Source organism: Oncorhynchus nerka, linkage group LG22, assembly GCF_034236695.1.
Source record: "Oncorhynchus nerka isolate Pitt River linkage group LG22, Oner_Uvic_2.0, whole genome shotgun sequence".
Lineage (NCBI taxonomy): Eukaryota > Metazoa > Chordata > Actinopteri > Salmoniformes > Salmonidae > Oncorhynchus > Oncorhynchus nerka.
The window spans coordinates 85868079-85891666 of NC_088417.1; the positions used below are offsets into that span (position 1 = coordinate 85868079).

Consider the following 23588-nt stretch of genomic DNA (forward strand, 5'->3'; position numbering starts at 1 on the left):
ACCTAGCATAGCATGGCTAACACGCAGCAGGCAGAATACATTACCTAGCATAGCATGGCTAACACGCAGCAGGTAGAATACATTACCTAGCATAGCATGGCTAACACGCAGCATGCAATACAACATATGAAGAGTTTATTTCCAAAACACTAGTGTATATCCACACATTTTTCACATTTGTGTCTTTTCATCAGAAATGATTGCTTATGAGCACCTTCGTGTGTGTAAAATATATCTGTTCAGATTTTTAAGTAACAGATTTTAGATGTGTATGAAAATGTTTTTTTTTTACAAAAACACTATATATCCATTGTTTGGCTGGAATGGAATGTTGGTATCCTGTGTATTTGACTGTGACATGTGATCCTCTCACCTAGCCATCTTAAGATGAATGCACTTACTGTAAGTTTCTCTAGGTAAGAGCATCTGCTAAATGACTAAAATGTCAAATATAAAAGTTTCACATACAGATCTCAAATTAATGTATTGAATTACAAAATATATATACATTACCATTCAAAAGTTGACACACCTACTCATTCCAGGGTTTCTTTATTTGTACTATTTTCTACATTGTAGAATAATAATGAAGACATCAAAAACAGGAACACATTGAATCATATAGTAACCAAAAAAAAGTGTTAAACAAATCAAAATATATTTTATATTTGAGATTCTTCAAAGTAGCCACCCTTTGCCTTGATGACAGCTTTGCACACTCTTAGCATTCTCTCAACCAGCTTCATGTGGTAGTCACCTACAATGCATTTCAATTATTAACAGGTGTGCCTTGTTAAAAGTTCATTTGTGGAATTTTTTTCCTTCTTTATGCGTTTGAGAAAATCAGATGTGTTGTGACAAGTTAGGGGTGGTATACAGAAGATAACCCTATTTTGTAAAAGACCAAGTCCATATTATGGTTAGAACAGCTTCACTTACTTAAGACATCAGTCAATCTGGAAAATGTCAAGAACTTTGAAAGTTTCAAAGTGCAGTCGCAAAAACCACCAAGCGTTATGATGAAACTGGCTCTCATGAGGACCACCACAGGAAAGGAAGACCCAGAGTTAACGCTGCTGCAGATGATAACTTCAGTAGAGTTAACTGCACCTCAGATTGCAGCCCAAATAAATGCTTCTGACTGGGTGAATCAGGCCTTCATGGTCAAATTTCTGCAAAGAAACCACTACTAAAGGACACCAATAAGAATAAGAGACTTGCTTGGGCCAAACATGAGCAATGGGCATTAAACTGGTGTCCTTTGGTCTGATGAGTCCAAATGAGATTTTTGGTTCCAACAGCTGTGTCTTTGTGAGGCGCAGAGTAGGTGAACGGATTATCTCTGCATGTGTGGTTTCCACCGTGAAGCATGGAGGAGGAAGTGTGATGGTGTGGGGGTGCTTTGCTGGTGACAGTGATTTATACAGAATTCAAGGCACACTTAACCAGCATGGCTACCACCGCATTCTGCAACATCCCATCTGGTTTGCGCTTAGTGGGACTATCATTTGTTTTTCAACAGGACAATGACCCAAAACACACCTCCAGCCTGTGTAAGGGCTATTTGAACAAGGAGAGTGATGGAGTGCTGCATCAGATGACCTGGCCACCCCAGTCACGTGACCTCAACCCAATTGAGATTGTTTGGACCGCAGACTGAAGGAAACGCAGCCAACAAGTGCTCAGCATATGTGGGAATTTCTTGAAGACTATTGGAAAAGCATTCCTTATGATGGAGAGAATGCCAAGAGTCTGCAAAGCTGTCATTAAGGCAAAGGGTGGCTACTTTGAAGAATCTAAAATATATTTTGATTTGTTTAACACTTTTTTGGTTACTACATGATCCCATATGTGTTATTTTATAGTTGATGTCTTCACTATTATTCTACAATGTAGAAATAGTAAAAATAAAGAAAAACCCTTGAATGAGTAGGTGTCCAAACTTTACTTGTACAGTATACACAATTAAATATTAATGTCACAAATGTCTCATTTGTAGAGCTCTTTGTTAAAAATTGAATTATTAGTTACATTTGACTCTGTAAAACCTAGCAATACTTCATATTCCTCTGAGAATTAGGTGGATATATAGCATTTTGCAAAAACAAAATATGATTATTTGTCTCTGAAATGAACAAATACATGTCTGTCATTGAACAACCCCATGCATTGATTAGATAGTGAAAAAACACACCTGTAACAGGATTCTTCCGTCGAAGGAGAGGAGGACCAAAATGCAGCGTGGTTGAAATTCATGTTTGTTTTTTATTAAGAAAACTTTCCATGAATAAACTACAAAAACAACAAACGTGTAAACCCGAAACAGTCCCGTGTGGAACTGACACAGGAGACAATCACCCACAAAATCCAACACCAAACAGGCTACCTAAATATGGTTCCCAATCAGAGACAATGACTAACACCTGCCTCTGATTGAGAACCATATCAGGCCAAACACAGAAACAGACAAACTAGACACACAACATAGAATGCCCACTCAGATCACACCCTGACCAAACAAAACATAGAAACATACAAAGCAAACTATGGTCAGGGTGTGACAACACCAATCTCTTTCCTCATTTCTTTTAACAGTGAAAGCTAATTTACCAACATTTGTGAAAATGGATTTATTTTGAAATAAAACTCTTCATATTGCACACAGTGCATCACGTAGCATATATGGGATATAACATCATCCTAAAACAGCGGTCTAGGTCAGAGTCAGCAGATTGTACCCGTGACCCAAGAGCCCTACTGACCCTGGATTATAGGTGGTGAGTTGAGCTGTGTGTGTGTTGCTTGTTTTTGTGTATGTGTGTGTGTGTGTGTGTGTAACATGGTGTCAGGTTGAGTTCGTGTCTTATAGTTCAGGTCACTAGGTTAATGTGAGCTGTCTCAGGCCAGCTGACTCTCCATATGCTTATGGACCATGTTTTATTGAGACTAAACACACACAAATAAAACCAAATTCTGGGTGTAGTGGAGAAAAGCATTGGCATGCTGTTGTTGTGGACAATATGAATGTAACGGAACTCTGTTACTGTTACTACTCCTCAAGAGCAAATCTCACCTAGGACAGTGATTTGACCCCAAAACATAATCCTAGAGGATTATGGGTGATTAGGTCACCTGGTGACCCCTAATGGAAGTAAACACAGTCTGCTAGACCAACACTGGATGCAGCTCCTACCAAAAGGTCGCCGTTTTGAATAACCAAGCCGGCAAGATTCAAAATCTGTTGATATGCCCCTGAGCAACACACTTAATCCTAACTTGCTCCAGGGGCACCGTGCTACTATGGCTGACCCTGTAAAACAACACTGCACCTATCTGGTGTCTGTGACAATAAAAAACATACAGTATATACTTTGTTAATGTAAACGTAGTAAACCTTACCCACACACACACTCCGTCTCTCTATCCATCAGGGTAACGTCACAGCTGAGCTGCCGATGTCATCAACAGCAGCATGGCAGTGTCTGTCATCAATTGTTTGTAGTGAGAAATACTGACTTGGGAGAGAGGGGACAGTTGGGGGAAGGAGATGGAGAGGGGAGCAGATAGAGAGGGAGGAGGAGGATTGGGGGAGTAGGTAGAGAGGGATGGGGATGGGGGAGCAGATAGAAAGGGAGGAGGATGGGGAGCAGGTAGAGAGGGAGGAGGTTGGGGGAGCAGTTAGAGAGGGAGGAGGATGGGGAGCAGAGGGAGGGAGGAGGAGGATTGAGGGAGCAGGTAGAGAGGGAGGAGGATGAGGGAGCAGGTAGAGAGGGAGGAGGGTTGGGGGAGCAGATAGAGAGGGAGGAGGAGGATTGGGGGAGCAGGTAGAGAGGGAGGAGGATGGGGAGCAGGTAGAGAGAGAGGAGGGTTGGGGGAGCAGATAGAGAGGGAGGAGGAGGATTGGGGGAGCAGGTAGAGAGGGAGGAGGAGGAGGATTGGGGGAGCAGGTAGAGAGGGAGGAGGGTTGGGGGAGTAGGTAGAGAGGGAGGAGGGTTGGGGGAGCAGGTAGAGAGGGAGGAGGGTTGGGGGAGGAGGTAGAGAGGGAGGAGGATTAGGGGAGCAGGTAGAGAGGGAGGAGGGTTGGGGGAGCAGATAGAGAGGGAGGAGGGTTGGCGGAAGACAATCAGAAAGAGAGACCGGCAGAGAGACAGAGAAAGATACTGATGGAAAGAGACACACAGAGGAAGAGAGAGACAGAGGAAGAAAGAGTCAGAGAAGGAGAGAAAGACAGAGATGGAGGGAAACGGAGAATGAGGAGAAGTCACGATGATACAGTCAGTGTTTCCATGACAACGCTATGCTGCTGATTTTGTTATCCTTTCGATTGGATAGGATGTCTTCCTCTGTGTGTATGCTATACTGAAACGTCATAACACCAAATTAGAGACAAAACACTGGGAGAAAAGCTTGGACAAATGATGCAGCTGGAAGGAGAGCCACCTCATGCTGATCCTATTCAGTATGTCTATGTGAAAGACTGCAGGGCTGCAATGTGGACTGTGCTTCATATACTGTATACTTCATATACGTACGTATTCATACATTACTGCCACTTATTGGTCACATACTAGGCCCAAACACCCCTGGTTTCCTTGGGCTGAAGTAGGCTGGAAGAGGCTGGAAGAGACTCTGCAGGGTAAACCTTGATAACCAGAGTTTTTGCTGTGTGTGTGTGTATGTTTTTGTGTCGGTGTGTGTGTGTTTGCTAACCTTAGCGTATCATATAAATGATTCAGGCCAATAGATTAGTATTTCTGTGACGCTCTGAGTCTCTGCTGCCCTCTCAGCTCCCAGCCCTACATCAGGCCTCAGCCCTCTCAGCTTCCAGCCCTACATCAGACCTCAGACCTCTCAGCTTCCAGCCCTACATCAGACCTCTCAGCTTCCAGCCCTACATCAGACCTCTCAGCTCCCAGCCCTACATCAGACCTCAGACCTCTCAGCTTCCAGCCCTACATCAGACATCAGACCTCTCAGCTCCCAGCCCTACATCAGACCTCAGACCTCTCAGCTTCCAGCCCTACATCAGACATCAGACCTCTCAGCTCCCAGCCCTACATCAGGCCTCAGCCCTCTCAGCTTCCAGTCCTACATCAGACCTCAGACCTCTCAGCTTCCAGCCCTACATCAGACCTCTCAGCTCCCAGCCCTACATCAGACCTCTCAGCTTCCAGCCCTACATCAGACCTCAGACCTCTCAGCTTCCAGCCCTACATCAGGCCTCAGCCCTCTCAGCTCCCAGCCCTACATCAGACCTCAGACCTCTCAGCTTCCAGCCCTACATCAGACCTCAGACCTCTCAGCTTCCAGCCCTACAACAGACCTCAGATCTCTCAGCTTCCAGCCCTACAACAGACCTCAGACCTCTCAGCTTCCATCCCTACAACAGACCTCTCAGCTCCCAGCCCTACATCAGGCCTCAGACCTCTCAGCTTCCAGCCCTACATCAGGCCTCAGCCCTCTCAGCTCCCAGCCCTACATCAGACCTCAGACCTCTCAGCTTCCAGCCCTACAACAGACCTCAGACCTCTCAGCTTCCAGCCCTACAACAGACCTCAGACCTCTCAGCTTCCAGCCCTACAACAGACCTCTCAGCTCCCAGCCCTACATCAGGCCTCAGACCTCTCAGCTTCCAGTCCTACATCAGACCTCTCAGCTCCCAGTCCTACATCAGACCTCAGACCTCTCAGCTCCCAGCCCAACATCAGACCTCAGACCTCTCAGCTCCCAGCCCAACATCAGACCTCAGACCTCTCAGCTCCCAGCCCAACATCAGACCTCAGACCTCTCAGCTCCCAGCCCAACATCAGACCTCAGACCTCTCAGCTCCCAGTCCTACATCACACCTCAGACCTCTCAGCTCCCAGCCCAACATCAGACCTCAGATCTCTCAGCTCCCAGCCCAACATCAGACCTCAGACCTCTCAGCTCCCAGCCCTACATCACACCTCAGACCTCTCAGCTCCCAGCCCTACATCAGACCTCAGACCTCTCAGCTCCCAGCCCTACATCAGACCTCAGACCTCTCAGCTCCCAGCCCAACATCACACCTCAGACCTCTCAGCTCCCAGCCCAACATCAGACCTCAGACCTCTCAGCTCCCAGTCCTACATCACACCTCAGACCTCTCAGCTCCCAGCCCAACATCAGACCTCAGACCTCTCAGCTCCCAGCCCAACATCAGACCTCAGACCTCTCAGCTCCCAGCCCTACATCACACCTCAGACCTCTCAGCTCCCAGCCCAACATCAGACCTCAGACCTCTCAGCTCCCAGCCCAACATCAGACCTCAGACCTCTCAGCTCCCAGCCCAACATCAGACCTCAGACCTCTCAGCTCCCAGCCCAACATCAGACCTCAGACCTCTCAGCTCCCAGCCCTACATCAGACCTCAGACCTCTCAGCTCCCAGCCCTACATCAGACCTCAGACCTCTCAGCTCCCAGCCCAACATCAGACCTCAGACCTCTCAGCTCCCAGCCCAACATCAGACCTCAGACCTCTCAGCTCCCAGCCCAACATCAGACCTCAGCCCTCTCAGCTCCCAGCCCTACATCAGACCTCAGACCTCTCAGCTCCCAGCCCAACATCAGACCTCAGACCTCTCAGCTCCCAGCCCAACACAGCATGCTGCCACCATTACTTGCACACATTAATTTATTTTCCCATTTTCTTTCTTTATTTATATCTTTCTTTTCCATTCAGTCATTTTAGTTATAATTTCTTTTCTTTCTGCTTTTAGTTATAATTTCTTTTCGTTCTGCCCCCGGGCTGACACTCCCTGTCCCTCCATGCATGTCCTCAGGTTCAGATTCTGTAACCAAGGAACTCTCTTTTGTCTCCCTCGACTTTTTCTTTTTGTTGTTGATTTCTTATTTTTCTAGTTGTCTTCTGGTCCTTGGTGACTGGGCTTCACTCTTCCTCTCAGCACAAAACATTCAATCTTCGAGCTGAGATTCTCTGTTCAATGTTTTCTCTCTTTCAACACTTCTCTGTCTTTCTTTACTCTTACAAGCACCATTTAATAGACTTGGTGCATCTCAGTAGTTTACAGTGACTTCCTCTTCTCAACTCTCTTTATTCCCCTTCACTGTTGTCAAAGTGCAGGACAGGTGGAAGCAGATTCCTAGTAGGCTTCCAACATGGAGCTTTTTTCCACCTATCCTCCTTTTTCAAAGAGAAGACAAGGAGAGAAGACGAGAGGAGCAAACGTGGATCAAATACATGCGTATTTAATTATTTGTTATTAAAATACTTTTTTCTGTGTATTTTAATTTTTTTAATATAATGGGACCAAATCAGCTATTTCTACTTTAAGTATTTTAATGTATTTTCCAATAACTTCATAAAAATGGCCGAAACTATTTAAAAAAACATAATTTCAAATACCTCTATAGGACCAAACCTGGGTTAGGGTTACACCTGGGATCAGATGCATGTAGTATTTCAAAATTCAATATCTGTATTTTAGTATTTTCAAATATATGCCAATAGATGTACCCTGCCTAGACACACCCTTAGTTCCTTGGGCTCTTCATCAATCTCTCACTTTCTGTCCTGTTTTCCCTGGAAGCACTCCTCAGGTCCAGATCTCTCTCTCTCTCTCTCTGTTTCCTCCTCTCTCTCTCTCTCTCTGTCTCTCGCTCTCTCTCTCTGTCTCTCCTCCTCTCTCTCTCTCTCTCTCTCTCTCTCTCTCGCTCTCTCCCTCTCTCTCTCTTCCTCTCAGGGTGTGTGTATGTTTGTGGGTAGGTGTATGTGTGGGGGTGATTGTGTGTGTCAGGGCAGGCGTGATGTCACCTGGTGTGCTGCTCCTGCAGTGAGAGCAGACAGCACCGCAGACATTGTGTGTGTGTGTGTGTGTGTGTGTGTGTGTGTGTGTGTACATGCATGTATGTGTGTTCCAGCATTACAGTTTTTCTCAATTGCTAAAACACAATTTCTGAAACCTTGTTCCATTTCCTGAAAACATTCAGCACAAAACCTCATCTTCAAGCAATATTTACATAACCTCTGACTCCTCTTGCAAAATGAAACAGTCGCCTCAAAACAATTTTACCTGTGTTCAAAATCAAACACTGCTCTCAAATCATAAACAAAGTGATCAAAATGATATACACTCTCAAGCAGTCAGTGAACAATACACCGAAAAATAGAAAACACATTGTTCAAAACATACAATTCTCAGGGAGAAGTACATTTTTTATCTAAAAAAATATTCACAAAAAAATATTCACGAAAACATGTTCTATCATAGTAGCTCAAAATTGATCAGAAATTACTACTCTGCTTTGCTCTTTGCAATTTTGTTTTTTGTTCTTCCTCCTCCTTGTACCCCTATTTTTACAGTACTGTACCCTGCATCTCACAAACTTGTCCTTTGTCTCTGTGATACTGTAATTCTTGTTCTTTGTTGATATGAACCTGCAACCAGTCAAAATCTATTGAGCAGTCAGTACTGTTAATAAATGGAAAGCACAATGTTCAGGGCCATACAATTTGTCCATTGTACAGTATACAGCCTACAATGCACTGTACTACAGTATCCATTCTCAGACCTTCTCCTTCCCACCTTCAACAACCTGTTTGCTCTCTGAACTGGCTTATATTGGTTGTGTCGCATCATTTGAAACAGGTTAAATCTATTTTGATTGGTTGTGTTCAATCAATGACATATGTTCTCTATTTGTATTTGATTGTTGCCACTTGTGTTTGCCAGTATGGATGACATGTGCATTAGAGTGCAGAATGTGTTTTGAGAATGAGAATGTGTTTAGAGTTTTGCTGAAAAGTCTAAGTGAGATCTGCAAATTGTGTTTTACCATGTGAAATGGTTTAAGGTATTGACAACAGACTACATAATTAGCTAAATGAGTCCAGGCAACTGAGAACTTTGTTCAGCCAATGGGTTTTAGTGTTTTAGCAATTGAGAAAAACTGTAAACGTCTCCCTTTGAGCTGTCTTAATAGTATCTAACATTTCCTTATTAAGGTGCCTTTACGCTGTACAGTATAATGACTTACTGACTCCCAAACCGAGCCTTGATGCTCTCTGAGTTTATCATATTAAGCAGCTAATGCTCTCTGTTCCCTGTAGTAGAGCCCTTCAGAGGGGTGGGGAGGATAATGTAAGGCCTCTGCTCCTAAACTAGATTACCTGCTAAATTACTGCAATTTCCACTGCCTCTTACGACCTTCACTTCTCACCACTCCCTAAAACCATCTCATATCTACAGAATGAGAGAAAGGATACGTCCGAAATGGCACCCTATTCCCTATACAGAGCACTACTTTTACAAAAATAGTGCACTATTTAGGAAATAGGGTGCCATTTGGGAAACCTGGCGGCTACATGGTAATAGTGAGACTTATGTGGACCCTCATTCTGCAGTGTGTCTCTGCTACACTCTATTTCTATTCTACTCTATTTCTATACTATTTCTTATAATGAGGAATATTTTTTAATAGTGCTTTTCTTATGCTCAAGGCACGTATTGTATCAAGTAAGGGTCACAGAAGTGGTTAAGCTGAATATGACCGCGTGATGGGTAACCCAGCTTCAGTTGGAATAATCAGACATGAAAAGGATCCGTCTGCAACAGTTTCCCAAGTTGACCGCGGTATCGTGCCTTCTTACTTACTGGTGACATGGAGAGGATCTGTGTCTGCACCACGTACTCCCTAGAGCTCGGTTCTAGGCCCTCTCCTCTTTTCTCTATAAAACAAGTCACTCGGCTCCGTCATATCATCACATGGTCTCTCCTATCATTGCTATGCAGATGACACTCAACTACTTTTCTCCTTCACGCCTTCTGACACCCAGGTGGTGACATGCATCTCTGCGTGTCTGGCAGATATCTCAGCTTGGATGTCGGCCCACCACCTCAAGCTCAACCTCGACAAGACGGAGCTGCTCTTCCTCCCGGGGGAAGGCCTGCCCGCTACAAGACCTCTACATCACGATTGACAACTCCATGGCGTCTCTGGAGTGGCGTGGTGTCCCTGTCGTTCTCTGCAAATGTCAAAGCAGTGACCCGCTCTGACAAATTACTTCCGGCGCCGACAGAGATGGCCGCCTCGCTTCGCGTTCCTAGGAAACTATGCAGTATTTTTTTTTTTATGTGTTATTTCTTACATTGTTACCTAAGGGAATCTTAGGTTTTATTACATACAGTCGGGAGGAACTATTGGATATAAGAGCAACGTCAACTCACCAACATTACGTCCAGGAATACGACTTTCCCGAAGCGGATCCTCTGTTCGGTCCACCACCCAGGACAATGGATCGGATCCCAGCCGGCGACCCAAAACAACAGCGCCGACGAAGGGGCAGACGGAGCGGTCTTCTGGTCAGGCTCCGTAGACGGGCACATCGCTCACCGCTCCCGAGTATACTACTAGCCAATGTCCAGTCTCTTGACAACAAGGTAGACGAAATCCAAGCAAGGGTAGCATTCCAGAGTGACATCAGAGACTATAACGTCTTTGTTTCACGGAAACATGGCTCACTCGAGACACTCTATCGTAGTCGGTGCAGCCAACTGTTTTTTTCATGCATTGAGCCGACAGAAACAAGCATCTCTCTGGTAAGAAGAAGGGCAGGGGTGTATGCCTTATGATTAACGGGACGTGGTGTGATCATAACAACATACAGGAACTCAAGTCCTTTTGTTCCCCTGACGTAGAATTCCTCACAATCAAATGCCAACCGCATTATCTACCAAGAGAATTCTCTTCGATCATAATCGCAGTCGTGTATAATCCCCCCCAAGCAGACACATCGACAGCCCTGAAAGAACTTCATCTGACTCTATGTAAACTGGAAACCACATATTCTGAGGCTGCATTTATTGTAGCCAGGGATTTTAACAAGGCTAATCTGAAAACAAGGCTCCCCAAATTCTATCAGCATATCGATTGTGCTACCAGGGCTGGCAAAACCCTAGACCACTGTTATTCTAACTTCCGTGATGCATAAAAGGCCCTTCCCCGCCATCCCTTAGGAAAAGTTGACCACTACTCCATTTTGTTGCTCCCTGTCTATAGACAGAAACTAAAACAGGAAGCTCCCGCACTCAGGTCTGTTCAACGCTGGTCCGACCAATCGGATTCCACGCTTCAAGATTGCTTCGATCACGTGGACTGGGATATGTTCCGCATTGCGGCGAACAATAACATTGATGAATACGCTGATTCGGTGTGCGAGTTTATTAACAAGTGCATCGATGATGTTGTACCCACAGCGTCTATTAAAACCTTCCCCAACCAGAAACCATGGATTGATGGCAGCATTCGCACAAAACTGAACGTGCGAACCACTGCTTTTAATCAGTGCAAGGTGACCGGAAACATGACCGAATACAAACAGTGTAGCTATTCCCTCTGCAAGGCAATCAAACAAGCTAAGCGTCAGTACAGAGACAAAGTGGAGTCGCAATTCAACGGCTCAGACATGTGGCAGGGTCTACAGTCAATCTCGGACTACAAAAGAAAAACCAGCCCCGTCGCGGACCACGATGTCTTGCTCCCAGACAGACTAAACAACTTTTTTGCTTGGTTTGAGGACAATACAGTGTCACTGACACGGCCCGCTACCAAAACCTATAGACTCTCCTTCACTATAGCCAACATGAGTAAAACATTTAAACGTGTTAACCCTCGCAAGGCTGCAGGCCCAGACGGCATCCCTGACCGCGTCCTCGGAGCATGCGCAGACCAGCTGGCTGGTGTGTTTACAGACCTATTCAATCAATCCTTATCCCAGTCTGCTGTCCCCACATGCTTCAAGAGGGCCACCATTGTTCCTGTTCCCAAGAAATATAAGGTAACTGAGCTAAATGACTACCGCCCTGTAGCACTCACTTCCATCATCATGAAGTGCTTTGAGAGACTAGTCAAGGACCATATCACCTCCACCCTACCTGAGACCCTAGACCCACTCCACTTTGCTTACCGCCCCAATAGGTCCACAGATGACGCAATCGTCATCAGACTGCACACTGCCCTATCCCATCTGGACAAGAGGAATACCTATGTAAGAATGCTGTTCATCGATTACAGCTCAGCATTTAACACCATAGTACCCTCCAAACTCGTCATTAAGCTCGAGACCCTGGGTCTTGACCCCGCCCTGTGCAACTGGGTCCTGGACTTCCTGACGGGCCACCCCCAGGTGGTGAGGGTAGGTAACAACATCTCCACCCTGCTGATCCTCAACACTGGGTCCACACAAGGGTGCGTTCTCAGCCCTCTCCTGTACTCCCTGTTCACCCACAACTGCGTGGCGATGCACGCCTCCAACACTATCATCAAGTTTGCAGACGGCACTACAGTGGTAGGCTTAATTACCAACAACTACAGGGAGGAGGTGAGGGCCCTCGACGTGTGGTGTCAGGAAAATAACCTCACACTCAATGTCAACAAAACAAAGGAGATGATCGTGGACTTCAGGAAACAGCAGAGGGAGCAGCCCCCTATCTACATTGACGGGACAGTAGTGGAGAGGGTGGAGAGTTTTAAGTTCCTCGGCGTACACATCACAGACATTCTGAAATGGTCCACCCACACAGACAGCGTGGTGAAGAAATTCAGCTTGTCACCAAAAACACTCACAAACTTTTACAGATGCACAATCGAGAGCATCCTGTCGGGCTGTATCACCGCCTGGTACGGCAACTGCTCCGCCCACAACCGGAAGGCTCTCCAGAGCGTAGTGAGGTCTGCACAACGCATCACCGGGTGCCAACTACCTGCCCTCCAAGACACCTACACCACCCGATGTCACAGGAAGGCCAAAAAGATCATCAAGGACAACAACCACCCGAGCCACTGCCTGTTCACCCCGCTATCATCCAGAAGGCGAGGTCAGTACAGGTGCATCAAAGCGGGGACCGAGAGACTGAAAAACAGCTTCTATCTCATGGCCATCAGACTGTTAAACATTGACATTAACATTGAGTGGCTGCTGCCAACATACTGACTCAACTCCAGCCACTTTAATAATGAAAACATTTATGTAATCAACTTATCACTAGCCACTTTATATATAATGTTTACATACCCTACATTACTCATCTCATATGTATATACTGTACTCTATACCATCTACTGCATCTTGCCTATGCCGTTCGGCCATCACTCATTTATATATTTTTATGTACATATTCATATTCATTCCTTTACACTTGTGTGTATAAGGTAGTTGTTGTGGAATTGTTAGGTTATATTACTTGTTAGATATTACTGCATGGTCGGAACTAGAAGCACAAGCATTTCGCTACACTCGCATTAACATTTGCTAACCATGTGGATGTGACAAATACATTTTATTTTATTTGATTGTGACTTTAATTGAGGAAAAAATAAATGTACTTATGACTGTGATATGTGGTTGTCTTACCTAGCTATTTTAAGATGAATGCACTGTAAGTCGCTTTGGATATGAGTGCCATAGGGAATGAGAGGAGCGGTGTTAAAATCTGCTCACACACACATGTACACGCACGCGCACACACACACACACACACACACACACACACACACACACACACACACACACACACACACACACACACACACACACACACACACACACACACACACACACACACCCGTGGCCTGGTAGCAGCTGAGACATGTACCAGTGCTAGTAGGTAGTGGAAGAGAATGGTGCATGATAATCAATGTGCAGCCTATTGATTACTGCAGTAGCAGTCAGTACACTGCAGCAGTAGACTAGGACTTCTACCATCCCTCTCTCCTCCCTCTCTCCTCCTTTCTCTTTCTCTCTCTCTTTCTCCCTCCCTCTCTCCTCCTCCTTATCTATGGGAAAAGATAAAAGGTAATACATCACCAGAATGCCAGGACTGCTTAGCGAGTGGAGGGAGGGAGGGAGGGAGGGAGGGAGGGAGGGAGGGAGAAAAAGGGGGAGGTATACATTTGAAGAGGGGAATATTTTGTAGAGGGGAATTTTTTTTAATTGTTCTCCTAACTGAGCACTTTGGTCACCTTTGTGATTATACTACGTTAAACTTTGAGCTGAGGCTAAAGTCTCGAACCCTAACTGTTTGTATGTCTGTGTGTGTTAGTGTGTGTGTTTATGCGTGTATGTGTGCATGTGTGTGTTTGTGCGTATGTGTACGCTGCAAACTGTTCAGCTGAAAAGCAGGCCCTGACTCTCCCCCTTCTTCCTCTCTCCCCTCTTCTTGCAGAAGAAGAGCCGAGAGGAGAGTTGTGGTGAGGGTAGTGGGGTAGAGATCCTAGAGAACAAGCCGTATGAGGATGGTCCAGGCGGGTCGGGTCAGTACACACACAAGGTGTATCACATCGGGAAACACATCCCCTCATGGTTCTGCTCCATCCTGCCTCAGGCTGCTCTACGCGTGGAGGAGGAGTCCTGGAACGCCTACCCATACACACGCACACGGTGAGAGGGAAGACACGCACATAGTAACACAGTATGCATCGACACACACCCTTACATCAACACACCCTTACATCAATACACCTTTACATCAACACACCCTTACATCAACACACCCTTACATCAACACACCCTTACATCAAGACACCCTTACATCAATACACCTTTACATCAACACACCCTTACATCAATACACCTTTACATCAACACACCCTTACATCAATACACCCTTGCATCAACACACCCTTACATCAACACACCCTTACATCAATACACCCTTACATCAACACACCCTTACGTCAATACACCTTTACATCAACACATCCTTGCATCAATACACCCTTACATCAGTACACCCTTACATCAGTACACCCTAACATCAACACACCCTTACATCAACACACCCTTACATCAACACACCCTTAAATCAACACACCCTTACATCAGTACACCCTTACATCAATACACCCTTACATCAACACACCCTTACATTGTAACACCCTTACATCAACACACCCTTACATCAACACACCCTTACATCAACACACCCTAACATTGTAACACCCTTACATCAGTCCACCCTTACATCAGTACACCCTAACATCAACACACCCTTAAATCAACACACCCTTACATCAATACACCCTTACATCAGTACACCCTTACATCAGTACACACACCCCTACATCAACTCACCCTTACATCAGTACACCCTTACATTGTAACACCCTTACATCAGTCCACCCTTACATCAGTCCACCCTAAAATCAACACACCCTAACATCAACACACCCTTAAATCAACACACCCTTACATCAGTACACCCTTACATCAACACACCCTTACATCATTACACCCTTACATCATTACACCCTTACATCAGTACACCCTTACATCGGTACACCCTTACATCAACACACCCTTACATCAACACACCCTTACATCAACACACCCTTACATCAACAGACCCTTACATCAGTACACCCTTACATCAACACACCCTTACATCATTACACCCTTACATCATTACACCCTTACATCAGTACACCCTTACATCAACACACCCTTACATCAACACACCCTTACATCATTACACCCTTACATCATTACACCCTTACATCATTACACCCTACATCATTACACCATTACTTACATCCATACATCAAACTATCATCAACACACCCTTACATCAACACACCCTTACATCAACACACCCTTACATCAACAGACCCTAACATCAATACACCCTTGGTACATCAATCACACCCTTACATCAATACACCAACACACTTACATCAATACACCCTTACATCAGTACACCCTTACATTATTAAACACACCCTTACATCAACACACCCCATACATCAACACACCCTTACATCAGTACACCCCATCATCAGTACACCTAACATAAACACACCCTAACATCAACACACCCATAAATCAACACACCCATACATCAACACACCCCATACATCAATACCCCTTACATCAGTACACCCTTACATCAACACACCAAACATCAACACACCCATAAATCAACACACCCTTACATCAATACACCCTACATCAATACACCTTACATCATTACATCCTTACATCAGTACACCCTTACATCAACACATCCTTGCATCAACACACCCTTACATCAATACACCCTTACATCATTACACCCTTACATCAGTACACCCTTACATCAGTACACCCTTACATCAATACACCCTTACATCATTACACCCTTACATCAGTACACCCTTACATCAGTACACCCTTACATTGGTACACCCTTACATCAATACACCCTTACATCAATACACCCTTACAACAGTACACCCTTATATTATTAAACACACCCTTACATCAACACACCCTTACATCAACACACCCTTACATCAGTACACCCTTACATCAACACACCCTTATATCAACACACCCTTACAAACACACTCTTACATCAGTACACCCTAACATAAACACACCCTAACATCAACACACCCATAAATCAACACACCCTTACATCAATACACCCTTGCATCAACACACCCTTACATCAACACACCCTTACATTGTAACACCCTTACATCAACACACCCTTACATCAACACACCCTTACATTGTAACACCCTTACATCAGTCCACCCTTACATCAGTACACCCTTAAATCAACACACCCTTAAATCAACACACCCTTACATCAGTACACCCTTACATCAATACACCCTTACATCTACACACCCTTACATCATTACACCCTTACATCAGTACACCCTTACATCGGTACACCCTTACATCAGTACACCCTTACATCAGTACACCCTTACATCGGTACACCCTATCATCGGTACACCCTATCATCAGTACACCCTTACATTGGTACACCTTATAATCAGTACACCTTATCATCAGTACACCCTATCATCAATACACCCTTACATCAACACACCCTTACATCAGTACACCCTTACATCAATACACCCTTACATCAGTACACCCTTACATTATTAAACACACCCTTACATCAACACACCCTTACATCAACACACCCTTACATCAGTACACCCTTACATCAACACACCCTTACATCAACACACCCTAACATTGTAACACCCTTACATCAGTCCACCCTTACATCAGTACACCCTTAAATCAACACACCCTTAAATCAACACACCCTTACATCAGTACACCCTTACATCAATACACCCTTACATCTACACACCCTTACATCAATACACCCTTGCATCAACACACCCTTACATCAACACACCCTAACATTGTAGCACCCTTACATCAGTCCACCCTTACATCAGTACACCCTTAAATCAACACACCCTTAAATCAGTACACCCTTACATCTACACACCCTTACATCATTACACCCTTACATCAGTACACCCTTACATCGGTACACCCTTACATCAGTACACCCTTACATCAGTACACCCTTACATCGGTACACCCTATCATCAGTACACCCTATCATCAGTACACCCTTACATTGGTACACCTTATAATCAGTACACCTTATCATCAGTACACCCTATCATCAATACACCCTTACATCAACACACCCTTACATCAGTACACCCTTACATCAATACACCCTTACATCAGTACACCCTTACATCAACACACCCTTATATCAACACACGCTTACATCAACACACCCTTACATCAGTACACCCTAACATAAACACACCCTAACATCAACACACCCATAAATCAACACACCCTTACATCAATACACCCTTATATCAGTACACCCTTACATCAACACACCCTAACATCAACACAACCATAAATCAACACACCCTTACATCAATACACCCTTACATCTACACACCCTTACATCAATACACCCTTATATCAGTACACCCTTAAATCAACACACCCTTAAATCAACACACACTTACATCAGTACACCCTTACATCAATACACCCTTACATCTACACACCCTTACATCAATACACGCTTGCATCAACACACCCTTACATCAACACACCCTTACATTGTAACACCCCTACATCATTTACATTTACATTTAAGTCATTTAGCAGACGCTCTTATCCAGAGCGACTTACAAATACATCAACACACCCTTACATCAACACACCCTTACACCAATACACCCTTACATCAGTACACCCTTACATCAGTACACCCTAACATCAACACACCCTTAAATCAACACACCCTTACATCAATACACCCTTACATCAGTACACCCTTACATCAGTATACTCTTACATCAGTACACACACCCCTACATCAACTCACCCTTACATCAGTACACCCTTACATTGTAACACCCTTACATCAGTCCACCCTTACATCAGTACACCCTTACATCAGTACACCCTAACATCAACACACCCTTAAATCAACACACCCTTATATAAGTACACCCTTACATCAACACACCCTTACATCAGTACACCCTTACATTGTAACACCCTTACATCAGTCCACCCTTACATCAGTACACCCTAAAATCAACACACCCTTACATCAACACACCCTTAAATCAACAGACCCTTACATCAGTACACCCTTACATCAACACACCCTAACATCAATACACCCTTACATCAGTCCACCCTTACATCAGTACACCCTAACATCAACACACCCTTACATCATTACACCCTTACATCAGTACACCCTTACATCAACACATTCTTGCATCAACACACCCTTACATCATTACACCCTTACATTATTAAACACACCCTTACATCAACACACCCTTACATCAACACACCCTTACATCAGTACACCCTTACATCAACACACCCTTATATCAACACACCCTTACATCAACACACCCTTACATTAGTACACCCTAACATAAACGCACCCTAACATCAACACACCCATAAATCAACACACCCTTACACCAACACACCCTTACATCAATACACCCTTACATCAGTACACCCTTACACCAACACACCCTTACATCAATACACCCTTACATCAGTACACCCTTACATCAACACACCCTAACATCAACACACCCATAAATCAACACACCCTTACATCAATACACCCTTACATCAATACACCCTTACATCATTACACCCTTACATCATTACACCCTTACATCAGTACACCCTTACATCAGTACACCCTTACATCGGTACACCCTTACATCAGTACACCCTTACATCAGTACACCCTTACATCAGTACACCCTTACATCAGTAAACCCTTACATCAGTAAACACACCCTTACATCAGTACACCTTACATCCCTCTATCATCAGTACACCCTGTCATCAGTACACCCTTACATCAATACACCCTTACATCAACACACCCTACATCAGTCACACACCTTACATCAGTACACACCTAAATCAATACACCCATACATTAGTACACCCTTACATCAAAACACCCTTACATCAATGCACACCTTACATCAACACCCACACCCTTACATCAACACACCCACCCTAACATCAATACACCCACACATTAGTACACCCTACATCAAAACACCCTACATCAATGCACACCTTACATCAACACCCACCCTTACATCAACACACACGCCCTACATCAATACACCCACACATTAGTACACCTGTCATCAGTACACCCTTACATCAATACACCCTTACATCAACACACCCTTATATCAGTACACACACCCTTACATCAGTACACACCCCTTACATCAGTACACACCCTTACATCAATACACCCACACATTAGTACACCCTTACATCAATGCACACCCCTTACATCATACACCTTACATCAGTACACCTTACATCAGTACACCCCCATCGGTACACCCCTATCATCAGTACACATTGGTACACCTTATAATCAGTACACCTTATCATCAGTACACCTTACATCAACACACCCTTACATCAGTACACCTTACATCAACACACCCTTACATCAATACACCTTACATCAGTACACCCTTACATCAACACACCCTAACATCAACACACCCATAAATCAACACACCCTTACATCAATACACCCTTACATCAATACACCCTTACATCATTACACCCTTACATCAGTACACCCTTACATCAACACATCCTTGCATCAACACACCCTACATCATTACACCCTTACATCAGTACACCCTTACATCAGTACACCCTTACATCGGTACACCCTTACATCGGTACACCCTTACATCAGTACACCCTTACATCGGTACACCCTATCATCAGTACACCCTTACATTGGTACACCTTATAATCAGTACACCTTATCATCAGTACACCCTATCATCACTACACCCTTACATCAACACACCCTTACATCAGTACACCCTTACATCAATACACCCTTACATCAGTACACCCTTACATTATTAAACACACCCTTACATCAACACACCCTTACATCAACACACCCTTACATCAGTACACCCTTACATCAACACACCCTTATATCAACACACCCTTACATCAACACAGCCTTACATCAGTACACCCTAACATAAACACACCCTAACATCAACACACCCATAAATCAACACACCCTTACATCAACACACCCTTACATCAATACACCCTTACATCAGTACACCCTTACATCAACACACCCTAACATCAACACACCCATAAATCAACACACCCTTACATCAATACACCCTTACATCAGTACACCCTTACATCAGAACACCCTTACATCAGTAGACCCTTACATCAATACACCCTTCCATCAACACACCCTAACATCAATACACCCTTACATCAACACACCCTTACATCAACACACCCTTACATCAGTACACACACCCTTACATCAGTACACACACCCTTACATCAGTACACACACCCTTACATCAATACACCCACACATTAGTACACCCTTACATCAATGCACACACCCTTACATCGGTACACCCTTACATCAGTACACCCTTACATCAGTACACCCTTACATCGGTACACCCTATCATCAGTACACCCTATCATCAGTACACCCTTACATTGGTACACCTTATAATCAGTACACCTTATCATCAGTACACCCTTACATCAACACACCCTTACATCAGTACACCCTTACATCAACACACCCTTACATCAATACACCCTTACATCAGTACACCCTTACATCAACACACCCTAACATCAACACACCCATAAATCAACACACCCTTACATCAATACACCCTTACATCAATACACCCTTACATCATTACACCCTTACATCAGTACACCCTTACATCAACACATCCTTGCATCAACACACCCTTACATCATTACACCCTTACATCAGTACACCCTTACATCAGTACACCCTTACATCAGTACACCCTTACATCAGTACACCCTTACATCGGTACACCCTATCATCAGTACACCCTTACATTGGTACACCTTATAATCAGTACACCTTATCATCAGTACACCCTATCATCACTACACCCTTACATCAACACACCCTTACATCAGTACACCCTTACATCAATACACCCTTACACCAGTACACCCTTACATTATTAAACACACCCTTACATCAACACACCCTTACATCAACACACCCTTACATCAGTACACCCTTACATCAACACACCCTTATATCAACACACCCTTACATCAACACAGCCTTACATCAGTACACCCTAACATAAACACACCCTAACATCAACACACCCATAAATCAACACCCTTACATCAACACACCCTTACATCAATACACCCTTACATCAGTACACCCTTACATCAACACACCCTAACATCAACACACCCATAAATCAACACACCCTTACATCAATACACCCTTACATCAGTACACCCTACATCAGAACACCCTTACATCAGTAGACCCTTACATCAATACACCTTCCATCAACACACCCTAACATCAATACACCCTACATCAACACCCTTACATCATTACACCCTTACATCAGTACACCCTTACATCAATACACCCTTACATCAATACACCCTTACATCATTACACACCCTTACATCAGTACACCCTTACATCAACACACCCTTACATCATTACACCCTTACATCAATACACCCTTACATCAATACACCTTCCATCAACACACCCTTACATCAGTACACCTTTCCATCAACACACCCTTACGCCAGTACACCCTTACATCAGTACACCCTTACATCTGGTACAACTTATCATCAGTACACTCTATCATCAGTACATCCTATCATCAGTACACCCTTACATCGGTACAACTTATCATCAGTACACTCTATCATCAGTACACCCTATCATTAGTACACCCTTACATCAATACACCCTTACATCAATACACACTTACATCAACACACCCTTACATCAGTACACCCTTACATTAGTAAACACACCCTTACATCAGTACACACTTACATCAGTACACCCTTACATCAGTACACCCTTACATCAGTAAACACACCCTTACATCAATACACCCTTACATCAGTACACCCTTACAACGGTACACTCTATCATCAGTACACCCTGTCATCAGTACACCCTTACATCAACACACCCTTACATCAGTACACCCTTACATCAGTACACCCTTACATGAATACACCCTTACATCAGTACACCCTTACATCGGTACACTCTATCATCAGTACACCCTGTCATCAGTACACCCTTACATCAATACACCCTTACATCAACACACCCTTACATCAGTACACAGTACCCTTACATCAGTACACACACCCTTACATCAATACACCCACACATTAGTACACCCTTACATCAATGCACACACCTTACATCGTACACACCTTACATCAGTACACCCTTACATCAGTACACCCTTACATCAGTACACCCTTACATCGGTACATCAGTACACCCTATCATCAGTACACCCTTACATTGGTACACATAATCAGTACACCTTATCATCAGTACACCCTATCATCAATACACCCTACATCAACACACCCTTCAACACACCCTTACATCAACACACCCTTACATCAACAATACACATCAACACAGTAATACACCCTTACATCAATACACCCTTACATCACACCCTAACATCAACACACCCATAAATCAACACACCCTTACATCAATACACCCTTACATCAGAACACCCTTACATCACCTTACATCAATACACCTTACATCAATACACCCTTACATCAGTCCACCCTTACATCAGTCCACCAGTACATCAGTACACCCTTACATCAACACACCCTTACATCAGTATACCCTTACATCAATACACCTTCCATCAACACACTATAACATCAATACACCCTTACATCAACACACCCTTACATCATTACACCCTTACATCAGTACACCCTTACATCAGTACACCCTTACATCAACACACCCTTACATCAACACACCCAACACATCAATACACCCTTACATCAACACACCTTACATCAATACACCCTTACATCAGTACACCCTTCCATCAACACACACCCTTACATCAGTACACCCTTACATCAGTACACCCTTACATCAGTACAACTTATCATCAATACACTCTATCATCAGTACACCCTTCATCAGTACACCCTTACATCAACACACCCTTACATCATTACACCCTTACATCAATACCCTTACATCAATACACCCTTCCATCAACACACCCTTACATCAGTACACCTTCCATCAACACACCCTTACATCAGTACACCCTTACATCAGTACACCCTTACATCAGTACATCATCA

General features: G+C 44.1%; 1 protein-coding gene across 2 annotated transcripts in view; it reads left to right on the forward strand.

Moving 5' to 3' along the window:
* Nucleotides 1-23588, forward strand: part of LOC115117192 (membrane-associated phosphatidylinositol transfer protein 2-like) — a 133040-nt gene that overhangs the window by 29721 nt on the left and 79731 nt on the right. For both annotated transcript variants that reach the window (XM_065007519.1, XM_065007520.1), the window contains exon 3: nt 14206-14420. In XM_065007519.1, the coding sequence (XP_064863591.1) occupies nt 14206-14420 (215 nt within the window). The remainder of the gene's footprint in view (nt 1-14205; nt 14421-23588) is intronic.